The 17,844-nt window shown below is 38.5% G+C and overlaps 1 protein-coding gene across 2 annotated transcripts in view; it reads left to right on the top strand.

Moving 5' to 3' along the window:
* cfap99 (cilia and flagella associated protein 99) overlaps nt 1-15,782 on the top strand; it is a 35,856-nt gene extending 20,074 nt beyond the window's left edge. For both annotated transcript variants that reach the window (XM_008117726.3, XM_062975972.1), the window contains 8 exons: nt 77-136; nt 2,875-2,963; nt 4,174-4,378; nt 5,388-5,529; nt 8,442-8,593; nt 9,435-9,640; nt 13,128-13,308; nt 15,410-15,782. In XM_008117726.3, the coding sequence (XP_008115933.1) occupies nt 77-136; nt 2,875-2,963; nt 4,174-4,378; nt 5,388-5,529; nt 8,442-8,593; nt 9,435-9,640; nt 13,128-13,308; nt 15,410-15,637 (1,263 nt within the window). In that variant the 3' untranslated portion in view covers nt 15,638-15,782. The remainder of the gene's footprint in view (nt 1-76; nt 137-2,874; nt 2,964-4,173; nt 4,379-5,387; nt 5,530-8,441; nt 8,594-9,434; nt 9,641-13,127; nt 13,309-15,409) is intronic.
* The last annotated feature ends 2,062 nt before the right edge of the window (nt 15,783-17,844 follow it).

The raw sequence follows: 17,844 nt of genomic DNA, 5'->3' as shown, positions 1-17,844 counted from the left end.
TATCTTGGTTGCCTATTAATTTTTAATAAAATAATTCGTAGAAAAAAGAGTGAAATAATTATTTTATGATGTTTAGATTGCAATGGAAATTCTAAAACCTGAAAAAAAATTTCAAGCTCAGAAAATCAAAGGAAAGGTGAGTTTCCTTACCTTATTATTATTATTATTATTATTATTATTATTATTATTATTATTAATTTCTATTCCGCTTTTCTCCTGTAGGTGGGACTCAAAGCAGCTTACAAAATACAAAACCATTACAAATACATCCACATACAATACATAATCAAGTAAAACATGATAAACCAATATAAAAACCCAATTTAACATATTATATAAAACAGTTAAAAACTTACAGCAAGCAGTTGATTTTTAGGATGGATGGCAAGCTGAAAGAGTTGAGGATTCATATTTGGTAGTTATCAGTAGCTGAATTTGAAAGGAATAGAACTCTTTAAGGCCCCATCTACACTGCCGTATAAAATCCAGAATATCTGCTTTGAACTGGATTATATGGCAGTGTAGATTCGTATAATTCAGTTCAAATCAGATAATGTGGATTATCTGCTTTTATAATATGGATTATATGGCAGTGTAGAAGGGGTCTAAGGATGAGTAGAATTCTTATGACATTTTATCTGAAGAATCCCTAGAAATAGGTTTTAGACTCTTCTGGAAAAAGGCACATTGCGTGTTTCTATTCTGTTCATATGGTGCATTATGATGCATCGCAAGTGGAATAATTCATATTGCAAGGAAACATTTTGACATTTGAAAAATAATTTCAGACACAGGTAACATGTAGAGCAGTGAAATGTCTAGAATTTCCTTAACTTTGACTGTGATTGTTGTGTTCATTTTATGCAAAAGAAGGTTTCATCCTTCTTAATGTTATTATTTCACTATTGAACATTACCCCACCTGTTTGTGCAATGGTGGCACAGTGGGTTAAACTGCTGAGCTGCTGAACTTTGTGACTGAAAGGTTGGCCAGTTTGAATCTGGGGAGCGGGGTGTGCTCCCTCTGTTAGCCCCAGCTTCTGCCAACCTAGCAGTTTGAAAACATGCAAATGTGAGTAGATCAATAGGTACCGCTCCAGCAGGAAGGTAATGGTGCTCTATGCAGTTATGCCGGCCACATGGCCTTGGAGGTATCTATGGACAACGCCAGCTCTTTGGCTTAGAAATGGAGATGAGCACCAACCGCCAGTCAGACACAACTAGACTTAACGTCAGGGGAAAACTTTACCTTTTACTATTGAACATTACCCCACCTGTTTGTACAATGTAATACTGGGATTAGCTTGTACAGTTCACAGTTCATCTTATTGTGAGAATGGGCAAAAAGTTCAATGATACATTTGGCCCCTTTTCTTGGTTTGAGGGCAAAATGATACCCCAGAAGCCAATTCTTAGGACACTGCCGGTAAGGAAACATGTCATCCTCCTAAAGAGAAAGTTCCAATCTTAAGGGTAGAAACTGGTTTTGCTAATATTATTTCTGTTTAGTCACCTTATCTATCTTGAGCAACCTAATTATCGTGACTTTGCATTGTTTTAATTGGCTTCCTCTACTGGGATTGTTTGTCTCAACAAGGTTTCTTCTTTCAAGATAACAAGAGAATTTTGATTTTTTTTTTGGAAGTGCATCAATATACTCTTATCATTCACATCCCCCATTACTATACTCAACGCGAATTGATATGTTTGTGGAGGATATGTGAATCAATATTTTAACTTTATTGTTGTATCAGTTTGCTTATTTCCTGCATGTAGAAAGATAACTTGGGTTGCATCTACACTAAAGAATGTATTATTATTATTATTATTATTATTATTATTATTATTATTATTTATTGCCCAGTTTTTCCTTACAAAATTGAGACTCAAAACAGTTTTTAGTAAAACCGATACAATACAATTAATGCAGTTTTCGACAGCACTAACTGCCATAACTCATTGCAGTAAATTCCCAGGAATAGTGATTTGGTGATGCACCAGGACTCATTGATAGAGTTGGCAATAACTACAACTCCCATGATTCCATAGCATTGAGTCATGGCAGCTAAAGTGGTTTAAACTGCATTAATTTGACAATGTAGATGCACCCTTAGTTAAGAAGTAACTCTTAGATCATGCTGCTTGAGAACCTTTTGCTTTTGAAATACTACTGTACATCTACTTCACGGGTAGTCATGTTTTTTCCTCCCCACAAGTCTCATCACATTTCCTACTTTCTGACTTCACACATCCAAGCTGGAAAAAAAAATATCCAGGGATTGTTATCACAAAAACAATCAGTCCCCATCTACCATATAATCCAGTTTCTGAATCCAGATTATATGGATTGTATGGTAGTGTCGATTCAGACTCAGTTACATGATGTCTTAGGGTGGTACAGTTGCCTATTTAAAGGCTATTTTAGTACCTCTTGATCTGCTTTGTGCTAGACTTGAAAAATTTTGGGGGTAACTTCCCATTTTATAGGCTATTTTTGGGTGTAAAAGGGACCCTGGGGACAAATGAAATAATAGAATCCTAGAATCCTAGAATTGGAAGATACTTCATGGGCCATCCAGTCCAACCCCCTGCCATGAAGCAGGAAAATCGCATTCAAATCACCCCCAACAGATGGCCATCCAGCTTCTGTTTAAAAGCCTCCAAAGAAGCAGCCTCCATCACCAAATATCCTTTCAATTGGCAGTGAGGGTTACTTAAGGATTAAAGAATGTGCTTGCACATTTTGTGCAGATTTCCCCCCCAAACATTTTATGCAAACTCTCAAAACTCTATCAAATGTTTTGATATATTTAATTTTTACTGCCTTTTAAAATTCTGTCTTTGTTAAATATTTATGCATTCAATGTCTTGACAGATTGATAGTATACCAGTTAAACTAAATGCAACTACCATCTTAAGGGAAGGCGTCCTTTATCAGCGGAAAGTGGAACAAGAGCTTAACAGGTACATCACTTGTTTTTTTTGTTAACCTCATGATGTCAAGATTTCTAGAGGAATTAAATAACGATCCTTTTTCATAATGTAATTTTCTTCACCATGGTCTCTTTGACTCATACGCTCTGTTCTCAAACAATATCATCTTTTCTAAAGAGCTGTATCATCTCAAGGCTCCGTTTTGTTGTACCCCTAGGCTGCAGAGACACCTTGAAACCATGCTGGAGCCCTAGGCTATAAGCAATGCAAGCTGTTTATTGAAGATAATATGTAAGCATTAGCAAATCAAAGTTTCAGAGTCATTAAAACAAGGTTATAAACCACAAGGTATGAGGCACTTAAAAATCTTGAAGCAAAGGGTCCATAGAAATCCAAACACAAGAGTAAACTTCAATCAAGGTAGTCAATGTTAGGAACAGGGTAAAAAAATGGAACAAAGAACAAGATCATGAACTGGAACAAAAGATTCAAGATGCAAGGCTTTCAGGAACATGACTTGGTAATCCAAAATACCCAGGAACAGGACAAGAACTGGAACAAGACTCAAGATCTACATGAACTTGGCATGAAAGTCCATAGGAAACATGAAACAAGAGTCCATGAAGCTGGATCAATCCTCTCAATGAGCAAAGTTACCACCTCTGAATTCTCTCTCAGAAGCGGTTCATCTTAAAGCTAGAATCAAGGCCTCTTTCCATGGGAAGTTTCATCAAAACCCTTTCTCATTAGTAACCGTTTGCTTCTTCTCAAAACCTCCCCTTTCTCTGTTGACAGATTGCTTTCTTTCTGTCAGTCTCATTACTCTTATAAAGACTGGAAAGCCCATCTGCCAAGGGAAGGAATGCAGTTCAAGCTACCTACTTGGAACCATTATTTGCCTGCTCCCAGAATCCTCAGGAACAGCAGCCTCATCTAACTCTGGCTGTACAGAATAATTTACTTCTGGCTGCATGGGAATCCTAGGCCCCAACCCAGATTCATCTGACAGGACAGGTACAGGTACAATCACAGGCTGAACAGGCCCAACCCCAGGCTCAGCTGACATCACAGATGCAGGCTGGAATACAACAAGTTTATTAGATTTAGCTTTTAGTGAGAATTCAGGCTTGTTCTGCTTTTGCACCCATTTATTTGTCTTTTTGGAAGTCTGTGGTATCTTCTCTCTTGCCCCCACCCCAATCCGGTAACATAGCAGTATCTCATTTTCTTTTCCATATAGAATTGAACATCTTTTACGAGGAGCCCGAGATCCATCTGAATTTCTGGAATGGCAAAAGCAAATGCGTGAGAAAGATTTGGACCAGCAGCTAACAGAAGAAGAATGTAGGCGGCTGCAAGGAAAACTTAGCTATGAGGAAGCTATTGTAGCACGTCAGAATTGTGTTCGAGAAAATCAGAAAAAAGCTGAGCAGGAGAGGGAAATGGTACTGTATTAGACTATTGTTCAGATTTTGTCAGGTTGTGACTTCTATGGGTGGACAACTTGGATAGCAGCATAGAAGCTAAAACAGTGGTTCCCAATCTTTTTTTGACCAGGGTCATTTGACCAGTGCCCACTTTGACCACGGCCTACTTAGACCAGGGCCCACTTGACCAGGGACCACTTTGACTAGGGACCACTCTCCAACATTAGTGCCAAAAGGGTTACAAATCAGTTTTTGGTCAGCTTTAGATTCGGTTTGGTTATTTGGGGCTAATTAAGAAAATTGTATTGGCTAGACCATATCAGCTCTAGTTTCTGAAACAGAACATATTTAATAATCTAGAGCTGAGAACCACTCTAGGTTGAGAACCACTGAGCTAAAAGGATTAAGATGGCTTTCCTTATAGTAGGGCAATGAGATCCACTGGCATTTTCTTCAATATTTACGATGTTATAAGCTGGTTTATATCATACATTTTGGACAATTGCAACAATCAAAAGGGTTTCTCAAAACCTTCCTAAGCCTACCGAGCAGTTCCATCAAGGTAGGGATCGCCAAAACACTGGGGGTGTGAAGGATGAGTAAAAAAGAGTTGGAAAGAGTTGAGCAATGGGAAGAGTTGAATGATGCAAGCTTGATAATGAACAAAATTTAAAAAAATAAGTGGTTAAGCAGTCGGTCTGGGGACAGCAATATCACAAATTAATCTATACTAAGCTATGTCAGATCAACCTTATCTCTCTTTTTTATCATGACCCTGATAGATTATGGGATCACAGCCAATATAATATAACAGTAGAATCCTGTAAGTGATATAAAAAGCATTTTGAGTTGGCCTTCTCATCCTAACACAAATCATTGATGAAATCAATCCATGGAGTAACCCAACATTGACAAGCACCAAATTCAAGCTGTGATGAGGGATGGGAATAACAAGACAGCTTTTGGACAAATGAAACATTCTGCAGCTTAGACAGAATTACAGTTTGAAATTTTCTTTGGAGTTTAGGAAGAAGTAATGAATCACCATTGTGAACAAAGACAGCTTAAAGAACTGAAGGCAAGACAAAAAAATGTGCAGCAGGTGACAGAAGCACGCAAAAATGTGAAGCAAGCACGAATGAAGCTCCAAAAATGTAAACGGCAGATAGGTAATTAGTAGAATAATATCTTTTCCACATTTTCTGAAAAGCAGCTATTCTTCTTGTTCACTCATTGGAACATTACTAAGGAGTGAAAGAGTAACTAAGTATTTAAAGGTATTGCAAATGTCCATGTGTCGAGAGTCTGTCTTGACACAGTTATTTGTGAAGGATCTCCTCTGGTGATTAGGAGGGCTACCAGCGAATGATTTATGAGGAAGGGGGAATTCTTTCAAACCAAGACCAAGATTGAACTCTGGAAAGCAGATTTTTCCCTCCTGTGCATAAGTGAATAGTAGAAAAAGGAAGAAAAACAGTTGCATATATATTTTATTTTTCTGAGTAGCCTTGAGTCCTGAACTTAAGCTGGCAAGTCTGGCTAGAATTCACTGGAAAGATTATGATGTACATAGTACAGTGTACTGCACAGTGTCAATCAATGGAGTTGTTCTGAGTGTGGTTAGAGGCTTTTTACACGCTTCCCACAAGTACAACATACAGACAATTCACTACTTGCTGTGAAGATTTTGATACAAAACCAGTGGATGTCCTATGTTATTAGATACATCTCAATCTGTTAAGTCTGAGGATGTGGACAGAATTCTTGAAGAGGAAGGAACTATTCAGTAATCCACGTGCTTTCTGGCTCTTTAAAGTAGCTAGAGGAAGAATGACTGAATGTGCAAATAGAATGGTTAATAACTCACTGGAACAAGGCAAGTTTCCATCCTGACTAAATGAGACCATAACTGGAAAAAAAATCTCTCCATATCCACCATACTGGACATGTATTAGTCAGTCCAGAATATCCTGTTCTTGGGCAGCATTCTGGAGGATAATGTGACCTCCAAGATTCAGGGATTTCTGGATGAAATGGATTATCTGGATCCATTTCAGTCTGTGTTTGGGCCTACTTATAGGACAAAGACAGCTTTGTTCATCTTGTTAGTTGACCTATGCCACAACCTAAACCAGTTGTTCTCAATCTGTGGGTCCCCAGGTGTTTTGGCCTACTACTCCCAGAACTCCCAGCCAGTTTACCAGCTGTTAGGATTTCTAGGAGTTGAAGGCCAAAACATCTGGGGACCCATAAATTGAGAACCACTGACCTATACCAAGGATGTGTATCCTTTTTGGTTTTGTTGGGCTATTCATGATGTTAGGATTTAAAGGCTATATAGAGAAATAGATATGCACTACTAAACCTAACTGAAAAGGAACAAAAAAAAATCTAGATTGAGACAAGGCACATTATCGGGGAAGAATGCACAATGACAGTATAGGTAAAAGTAAAGGTCTAGTCATGTCTGATTCTTGGGGTTGGTGCTCATCTCCATTTCTAAGCCAAAAAGCTGGCATTGTCCATAGGCTCCTCCAAGGTAGTGTGGCCAGCATGACTGCATGGAGCGCCGTTACCTTCCCGCCGGAGCGGTACCTATTGATCTACTCACATTGCCCTGTTTTCGAACTGCTAGGTTGGCAGGAGGGTGAAGATAATAGAGATACTTAAAATCATTAAAGGCTTTTATCTGATTAGAAATGGGCAGGCATGAACTGACATGATTGCATGGAGTGCTGTTACATTCCCGCTAGAGTAGTACCTATTTATCTACACACCTTTGCATGTTTTTGAACTGCTAGTTTGGCAGAAGCTAGGGCTAACAGCAGGAGCTTACCCTGCTCTGCAGATTTAAACCACTGACCTTGATAACTTTTGGTCATCAAGTTCAGCAGCTCAGCAGTTTAACCTGCTGCATCACTGGGGGCTCCAAAAGACAGTATATGCAGACAAAAGAAATAAAAGCTTGACTGGATGACTGACGAAAGTCTTCAAATGGTTAAGAGCAGACAAGAAACAAGAGCGAAAGTGACAGAAATACATTCAGAATCCTGAACATAGCTAAAAATATATGATACCAAAAGATAGGATACTCATGCCGTAGAGGTGTAATTCATCAATATTTTAACAAAATCTGCCAACAAACAATGGAAAACAAAATAATGGTTCACATATTGGAAATGCTTAATAACTGTTGGCTATTGCTCTGATCTCCCACGCAAGTGACGTGAAGCTCAAGATCCATCTTCTCATCTTGAAGACTGCCTTCTTGATAGCAATAACATCTACCAGAAGGGCAGGAGAGCTCTGTGTCTTTTGGGTGGATGCTCCATACCTAAGGTTCCACAAGGACAAAGTGATACTGAGACTAATTATCCCGCCCCGCCCCCCAGAAGTGGTTATTGGTTTTCATCTAAACCAGGACACTTTCTTGCCTGCATTCATGCAGAATCCTGCCTTGTACCTTCATCGTCTTTATATTGAATGGATACTCACCTTCTATGTTGACAACACTGCCACCCTTTGCAAGTCATCTGTGAACTTGCAAAACAACCACCCTCCCTCTCTATATTATGTCCAGATCTCCCTAGTTTCTCGGGTGCTGCTACAGCATCCAGGGAATTGAGACTTCAGCAGGAATAAGGCTGGCCACATGAACCGAGGGAGGAGGGGCTACTGCCAAAAAATTTACACAACAGCTCTAGAAAGTTCCAAATGATGAACTGTGCAAGCACTGTAAACCCTATCTTTGTTAGTTTAAAGATGATCAGTCAAAGAATTGTAGTTACAATTAAGAGACCTTTCCATTTCTTTGCACCATGTCCAAAATACATGCATAAGTCTTAATTACCCTACATCTGCATATGTCACTAACAAGATGCTGGTTCAGACTAGACAAGCTTTAGCTTATTCAGAGTATTCAAAATATATTTTTCTGTAAAATCCTTCAATGCTTCTGGAACAATGAGGGTCATATGAAAATGATACATCAGTCTGCAAAGAGGAAGGTAAAAGATTAATCTAGATAGATGATATGTGAAAAACCTTCTACTTAGGGAACCCTCCATCCTTCCTTTTGCAGCTCAGGAAGTGTCCGAAGAAAGCCAAGAAATCCTTGCTCGGGCTTTTAAAGAAGAAGAAGAAAAAGTTAGAAAAAGATGTGAACTCATTCAACAAATAAGGGCAATTGAATATGTGCCATCCATAAAGAGTAAATTTGTTGACCTAACACAGGTATTTCATAGTTTATAATCAAATAAAAAATAGTATATATTTATTGGTTATACTTGAATCGTTGTCAAGTGAGACAATTCTCTGTAATGATTTAGAATGAGATGCAGTAACATTAAATAGTTAAAGTGATTGAGGTCAGTTTTATAGCTGAAGTTTAATTGAAAGCCAATGGCAGTATGGAGGGTCCTTTGATTTTTCACTTTCCCTTAGAAATAAAATTGATTTCTGTTTCTCTGATTCATAATTTTAGAAAGTATCATATATGTGAGGGAATTGTCATGATTGTCATCCATGCTCCTTGTTTAAGAATAAGCTTGTGTTTTCGATCTAAAATTTCTGTGAGATGGAACTCCCAGGGGCATTCATGAGCACATTTATGTTACATTAAATATGTATTATTATTCCAACACCTCTTTTAGAAGTCCAGAAAGTTAGGCTGAATCTGTTTCTCAGGTTATTCTACTTAGAAAAAAGATAGCTATATATAAGGTGAAGATAATAGAGATACTTAAAATCATTAAAGGCTTTTATCTGATTAGAAATGGGCAGGCATGAACTGAGAGAAAAAGGGTCCCTTGATGCTTTCTTTTTTTAAGGCTGTGCTGGTAGTAAATACGGGTTTCTTTTCAAGAGAGGTAAACAGGATAGAAATAATAATAATAATAATAATAATAATAATAATAATAATAATAATAATAATGTTATTATTATTATTATAGGTCAAAAATAACTAGAGAGGCACAGTTGTTCCCATCTCATTTCTAATGAAATCATAGCTTGTGCATCAATTAAGACATACCAAAAGTACAGGATTTTTCATCACTGTTACTATTTTTTGTAGACCCCTAATCATGGTGTTCTTGGTGAGATGTCAATAGTGGAACTTCAAGAACGATTAGCCTTATTGAAGGAAGCTCAGAAAAAGGCCGAAGAGGAGAAGAGGGATCAGATAACCCATGAAAAATACTTGAAGGAACAGCTTCTTTTGGGCACACTGGAACAGATCTCCGTGTTCAGAGAACAAATGGGAAGAGCAGCTACCTTGAAGTTAGTTCGATATGCAGTAATATTTGTATTACATGTCTGCAAATAATTATTTATCAATATGTGGGTAATATTTTAATATTATGACAAAAGTTAGAATTTTGGTGAATATTCATGTTTAATTATTATTGCTTACAGATTGCAGGAGTTCTATAGGAAATATCAGTCAATTCTGCCACTTAGCTATGTACTCTCCGCAAATACTCCAGTTATTGGTAAATCATGTTGATCGTGGATGTGGAGCAAATATCAAAAGCAATGTTTTCTTTACCAATTTACTGTATATACTCGAGTATAAGCCTAGTTTTTCAGCCATTTTTGAGGGCTGAAAAGCTCCCCTTGGCTTATACTCGAGTGAAGGTCCTGGCCAGATTATATTCAGGTTAGCTTATGCTCGCATATATAGGTAATCAGAGTTGGACATTCTTATCTTATTAAAGTATTATTATCTTAAATTACAGTTTTATATTTAACCTACTGATGACTCAAATAATGTAATTTTATTAATATCTATTTTTATGTTTGAAATTGACCTGTAGCTCCTGCATTTCCAACCCTTGACTTATACTTGAGTCAATAAGTTTTCCCAGTTTTGTGGTAAAATTAGGTGCCTCGGCTTATATTCGGATTGGCTTATACTCGAGTATATACAGTACATCACATTAAATTTGCCAATTTCTGTAAGCCGCCCTGAGTCCCCTCGGGTGAGAAGTGCGGGGTATAAATGATGTAAGTAAGTAATAAACTACAAATGTTAAATAAGATGTTCCTATCTCTAACCCAGTCTAATATTCTTCTCTTTTCCATCTGAAAACATTCATTTTGATGCCTGAGGACTTTAAGGCAATTTTTTTAAAAAAATTCAGTTTTCTCTGCTATCTGGGGGAAGAACTGTATTTTTAAAGCATGTGATTTAACCTCCAAATTGGGATTGCAGTGGAATTAGAGGTGGAAGGGTGAGGCTTACTTGGTAGGTGGTTACCTAGGTCATCTGATGGTTCCTATGAAAGGTAACCCCCCTTGTTTATATTGGTATCTGAAAAAGTCAGTGCTGTCTTTTTGAGAGTACAGTAGAGTCTCGCTTATCCAACATAAACGGGCTGGCAGAACGTTGGATAAGCGAATATGTTGGATAATAAGGAGAGATTAAGGAAAAGCCTATTAAACATCAAATTAGGTTATGATTTTACAAATTAAGCACCAAAACATCATGTTATACAACAAATTTGGCAGATAAAGTAGTTGAATACACAGTAATGCTATGTAGTAATTACTGTATTTACGAATTTAGCACCAAAATATCACAATGTATTGAAAACATTGACTACAAAAATGCATTGGATAATCCAGAATGTTAGATAAGTGAGTGTTGGATAAATGAGACTCTATTCACAGGTTAGCATTTCTTTTCCCAATTCTCTATCAAATTCACTTAATAGAAGCACAGGTGGACAGTCAAGTAAAGGGAAAACAAAGGTAATTTGATTAAGTGAGTATGTAAATATGCATGTGTATTGTGGCAATAATAAGAACTGCAGTAGCGGCGGTTATATGACCAGACATTTAACTGATATGGTGAACATGTATATACAGTGGAGAAAGCCTTTTGCAAAAATGTGATTGTGCAATGGGAGGTGTTGTGGTCTACTCTTTTTTTCTGAGGAGGAGGTAGAAGAAGAGGCTGAAGAGGTAGCACTTGGGGATTTGGGGCCAAGTGTTGAGGAGGAAGGAGAAGGCGAGGAAGACATACTACAAGTCCCTACATTTGTAGAACGGCGACGGGAAAAAGACGAAAGGAGAAGGTCAGCTAGAATCACAGCAAAAATGCTGAGCAATCAAACCTCACCTTAGGAACATCTGTGCTGGGAGATAAGGGCTAAAAATTAGCAGCAAAACCAATAGTCAGCGCTGGCAGCAACCGACCTACTTGGTGTGTTTGTGTTTTGGTCTCTGCGCTACAGCTACAGTTTTGGCTTTGCGAAAAACTTCTTGCCACAGACTCTTGTTCCTGTATAATGTAAGCCTCTTTTGCCAAAGACTCTTGTTCCTGTCTGCCGAGACTTGTTGCCAAAGACGTTTGTTTCGCGTCTGCTGCAAGACCTTGCATTGCTTTTGAACTTTACCTACTGTTTCCTTTATTGCTGTTTGCATTTTTATTATTATTTTGCTGAAGTCAAGCTTTTTTGGCTACTTTTGCTCATGTTGTAAGGCTGTTTCTGGAGCAAAACAGGACAGGAGGTCCCATGTGTGGCAGTAAAGGGGTGAAATCAAGGCAAAGATACTATCCAGCGGAGCTGGGATACAGCCCTATTGTTAATTTAGCTTAACATTGGAGACAAGTGAGAATAGTTCATTTCCCCTTAATAACTATGATTTTATTGATTCATTAAGACAATTGGCTTGTATGTCTGGAGATCTTGTTACCTCATGTCATGGCGAACAGTCCCCGGCAGGCAAGCCATCAGCAGAAACAGACATTCCCCAGTGTTTGGAGCAAGTTAATGAAGGGCTGAACATACCTTCTGTTATAGTATTTCCGGCTTCTGAACTTGGCTTTGTTCTTTCTTATCTTGAATTCTGACTCTGTTGCTTTTCGAACTATGGGATTTCTGACCCTGGACTGCGGCCTTGGCTGTTGTTTGTTCTTGACTTGACTCTGTTGCTTCACCAACTTGAATTTGGAACTCAGCATTGGTTCACCCTTATCTGTTTGTGGTTTGTACTTTCGTTATTATGACTTATCTTCCAGGGAATCCAGAATTTGGACTTTTCTGATATTGGACTCTTGACTTTGGCGGACTCTCCTGTTGGTTGTTGAAATCTAAACTCTTAATAATGTGTTTGTGTTTGTGACACCCTACGTCTCTCCCACTTCTGTCCCTCCTTTTCATAAGATAGCTAAGGAAAAACCAATAATTTTTTAAGGTGTGTTTACTTTCCTTTCTAGCTCCAGGGAGCCAGAGGGCCAGGAGAACAGAAGTTAGAGAAAGGTCACACCCCCCCCCCCATTAGATCTGCTGAATTTCTTCTCAGTGATTTTAATTAATGCAATACTTGTATCAGTTTCTTATACATATTTACTGGAGTAACTGGAAGCTGATGCAAATAAGTTGCCAATGTGATTTTTATTTTAAAAGCTATATTACACCTCTCAGCTTGAGGTGAGTACTGTTATTTGAAGTTTTACTATGTTGATGTCAATAATAATAATAATAAGTTTATTTCTTAACGGCCTCTCTTCGTGACTTGAGGCTGGTTACAGAATAATGAAAACACATACACATTGTAAAAGTACAACAAATACACATATTAGAATTTATTTTATAAAAGATACATATTAGATACAGTAAAAGATACAGTAAGATACCTAAAAGATACAGTAGAACTTGAATTGCCTAATCTTGGCCAGCTCATACTTTGAAATGAACATTGTTACAATATTTTATATACAATATTGCCTACTTACATAGTTTTCTAACTTGCTTTGCAGACAGGAGGAAAATAAAATAAAAAAACCTTTACGTGAAACCATTCGGAAAGATAAACGGATTTTAGATCTACAAGAAAAAATAGAGGAAAAGTCAATGCAGCGTAAAATACCACCTGGATCTTCACAAAATAAATCTGAAACATTCAATAAGGATGCAAAGAGATCTTGGATATCACAGAAGGTAAGAAGACAGAATGTTATCAGGTGATACCAATTTCATATAATATTTCATTTGTTAATTCAATCATGTTCACTAAATATTTAGCTTCTTTTGTGTTAACCTTACCATCTGTCTTATTGAGTAGCTTGCAATAATTGTATTAGATTAATGTTTTTAAATATGTATACTTATCTCTGATTGTAAAATTGTTTTATCGGTTGTGTTTTATATATGTACATTGTTTTATATTGTCCTTTACACAATGTAGTGAGCTGCTTTGGGTCCCGTTTTAGAGAGAAAAGTGGGATACAAATAAAGATTTATTATTTTATTTTATGACACAGCAAACAAGGTAGATATGCTGGATTTCGTATCACAAAATCAAAAGTCGAACACTTCCCAAGTGTCTAGGACTGTGTGATGTATTTTCGGATGATGCGCGCAGATCCCAGGAGGGTGGCCTTTTGCAGTTGGCAGATCGTAATTTTGTCAATGCCTATTGTTTCCAAATGCCGGCTGAGATCTTTTGGCACGGCACCCAATGTACCCATCACCACCGGGACCACCTGCACTGGTTTCTGCCAGTCTTTGAAGCTCGGATCATTGATGTTGCCATCCCAGGTGACAGTTGCATTGACGAAAACAACAGGAAAAATTCAGCCACTATCAGGACCTCAAGATTGAACTTCAAAGACTCTGGTAGAAACCAGTTTAGGTGGTCCTGGTGGTGATGGGCACACTGGATGCCATGCCAAAAGATCTCAGCCGGCATTTGGAAACAATTGACATTGACAAAATTACGATCTGTCAACTGCAAAAGGCCACCCTACTAGGATCTGCACGCATCATCCAAAAATACGTCACACAGTCCTAGACACTTGGGAAGTGTTCGACTTGTGATTTTGTGATACGAAATGCAGCATATATATCTTGTTTGCTGTGTCATACAATAATGATAACAATTAGATGTATGTGACAATAACTTGGAATTTTTGTCACCAAAATCACAAGGTTTTTATCAGTTAACTGAAGTACCTCTAGTTTATCCTTCCAGGTTCAAGCAGCATTTTTATTCTCTTTCTTTGATACTCATTTGTCAGTTTTTGAATCTGAAAATATATACATCTCTTTGCTTTTCAACTGAATGCCTTGTTTGATTTTGTTTTTACACAATAATGCTTTAAGGAGGTTGCAAAGAACCATAGAACAGGAGTTTGACTTTTTTGTGTTCTTTTTTCATTTGTGCTAAAAAATAGAATTGTTGCAGAAAACTTTTTGATTGATAGCACTTGGAGCTATCTGGAAGCACATTGTGATTCCTATTAGAAGGAAATTGATCTCATTGTGTAGGATTCCTGCATTGCTGGTACAGTGGTGAACTCCTCTGAGTTACAATCCAGACTTTAAATTAGCAGTTCAGCACCGTTGATAGTTGCTTTAAATTTTGAACTATAACCCAAAATAGATTCATTGCTCCATTGACATTGGAGCCATAAGCCACCAGTTACTTTTATACAAGTGTTCAATAAAGGGTGTAGTTGCATTCTAGAACAGGATATGCATGTTTTAAACCTTGTTTATATCCCCGGCCCAAAAGTGCCATTTTTAAAGTAGAAAGTATTATTTACTTAAGTTCGCACAATCAATAAGACAATGTGTTAGATTTGGATTAAGGTGTTGCACCAGGGTTGCTAGAATCAGATTTCCCTGCCCCTTCTTCCCATAGTAGCCCCTGTAGTACAGTGAGAATGTTATGCAGGGGTCAGGGAGTCATTTGTGATGTGGAAAAGGACTGCATGGGTCACATGCCTCATATGGAATACAAACTAAGACCCCTTCCACACAGCTGAATAAAATTCTGCTTTGAATTGGAATATAAGGCAGTGTAGACTCATATAATCCAGTTCAAAGCACATATAGGGGGATTTTCTGCCTTGATATTCTGGGTTATATGGCTGTGTGGAAGGGCCCTTAAAAAGAATGACATCTGATGTCCATATGTCATGGGACAAAAAAGGTGCTCAAGGAAATAACTAGCCTTCATAAATTAACTAGTGTTGGATTGACAGATGGGACCATACAATTTTTTATCTTATTTGAAATGTATAATTTGCTTCTACAGAGATGTAAGCAAGAGGAGCATTGGAGGAAGCTGGAAGAAAGTCAAAAGGAACACTTTAAAATGCTTCAGCATGGCTTTATGTCAAGAGAACTGGCTCGAAAAATGGCCGAAAATGAGGCCATGATAACTGGAACTAGCTCTTGTATAGTGCAACCTCCACATTTAGTGACCAAGCATCATGGAAACCCTAGCTATGGACACTTCCACAGGCTGACAGAGGGGGTTTGAAAAATTGCATCTCTTCCTCCCGGAGCAAATGCCTTTCTCTCTCTCCATCATCACCACCCCCCAACGTGGCTTCAAATGCTTTAATAAAAAGACTGAATGCTATAGAAAAACCTTAAAGATATTTTCCAATAAAAATGAAAAAGAATTTGAGTCAAGTAATTCTTATGAACATGAATGCCAAAAACACAAAAGAAAACAATTTATTAATATTCCGCTTCGTGAAAAAATGTTGTTATACTTTGACATGCACTCACATGCTCAACTCTTTCAGACACCAAGGATGCAACCGCATGCAGCCCTATTGCAACAGGTCCTCCGTTATCATATTCATATTCACATTAAGCAATCCGGCAGCCCACTGTCATTCTTATCATTCCATCAGGAATCCCTCTCGGGATTTGAGGATCACCTGGGAAGGAATACCACTGGAGCATTGCAGCACACCAAAATACCTCGAAGTTATTCTGACTTATAAGAAGCACTGTTTGAATATCAAGTAAAAAGTGGACGCTAGAAATAATATTGTACGAAAGCTGACTGGCACAACCTGGGGATCACAACCAGACACGGTGAAGACATCTGCCCTTGCCTTTTGCTACTCTGCTGCTGAATACACATGTCCAGTATGGAATGCATCTCACCACATTAAAACAGTGGATGTGGCTCTTAATGAGACATACCACATTATCACAGGATGTCTACGCCCCAAACCACTGGAGAAATTATACTGTTTAGCCGGTATTGCACCACCTGACATCCGTTGGGAATTAGCAGCCTGTAATGCAAGGACCGGAGCCCCGGTTGCAAAGTGCATTAAAGCGCTGAGCTGCTGAACTTGCAGACCGAAAGGTCCCAGGTTCAAACCCTGGGAGCAGCATGAATGGCCGCTGTTAGCTCCAGCTCCTGCCAACCTAGCAGTTCGAAAACATGCCAATGTGAGTATATCAACAGTTACCGCTCCGGCGGGAAGGTAACGGAGCTCCATGCAGTCATGCCAGCCACATGACCTTGGAGGTGTCTACGGACAACACCGGCTCTTCGGCTTAGAAATGGAGATGAGCACCAACCCCCAGAGTCAGACACGACTGGATTTTACCTTTACCTTAATGCAAGGACCAAGGCATTGACATCTCTGGCTAATCCTCTGTTCGGATATCAGCCAGCATGCAAACACCTTAAATTAAGAAACAGCTTTCTGAGATCTATAGAGGTACTTGTGGGAACACCTCAACAAGCGAGAGTCCAAAAGTGGCAGGCCAAAACCCGGAACCTTAATCAGTGGCTGACGCCTGATGAGAGACTCTCTCCTGGGCACACACAAAACTGGGCGACTTGGAAGGTGCCGAACAGACTGGGCTCTGGCACCACAGGATGCAGAGGTAATCATATGAAATGTGGCTACAAAGGAGTCCACGACATGCGAGAGTGGAGAAGAGCAAACCATCATCTATTACAATGCAGTATGACCCCTGCCACATGCACAATGGAGGACTTTCTCACAGTGACACCAGAGGCCAGCTTCTGGTCAAAAGAAATGTAGTATAATGTCAAATTTTTAATGTTGTTTGTGGGTTTTTTAAAATACATTATAACCGTATCTTCAGTTCACTTCTGACGCGATAAATAAATCAGGAATGCTTTTCTCACTACCTCAGTCCTGCACAACTTGTGGCTCCCTAGGTGTTTTTGACTTCAGTGCCTGCTCTACCTGGTACTCCCCCAAATTAAATAAACATCAGTTTATTTATTTTAAAGATTTCCCTCTTTTAGTTTCCTTTTGTGGCTTCAGTACCCTTTGTCCAGTGTTTGTAGCCTTCTAACTCCTTGATGCTCTCCTTCACCCGGCCCTCAGCAGCACAACACACAGCAATTAAGGACCAGCAAATACAGGGTTTTATTACCTTACTTGTGTGCATTGCTCTCTCTGCTTTACTCATATGTTCTGCTTTTCTTTCTTCCTCTGATGCTCATTCTCTTGCCTTCATTTGTTGTTATTTGCCATCAAGTTTGTTTATGATGGCCCTATCAATGAGCAAACCTCACATATCCAATCATGAATTGTCCTGCTCAGGTCTTAGAAATGAAAGTTTGTGGCTTCCTTGATTCAGTTAATGCACTTGTAATGCAGTCTCGCCCTTTTCCTACTTCAACCTTAATGAGAACTATCATCATTTCCAACAAGTCATGTTGTCTCATGTTCTGACAAA

Source organism: Anolis carolinensis, chromosome 3 (assembly GCF_035594765.1).
Source record: "Anolis carolinensis isolate JA03-04 chromosome 3, rAnoCar3.1.pri, whole genome shotgun sequence".
NCBI classification, from domain to species: domain Eukaryota; kingdom Metazoa; phylum Chordata; class Lepidosauria; order Squamata; family Dactyloidae; genus Anolis; species Anolis carolinensis.
The sequence above is the reverse complement of the archived record's forward strand: the minus strand, read 5'-3'. Positions and strand labels throughout refer to the sequence as shown.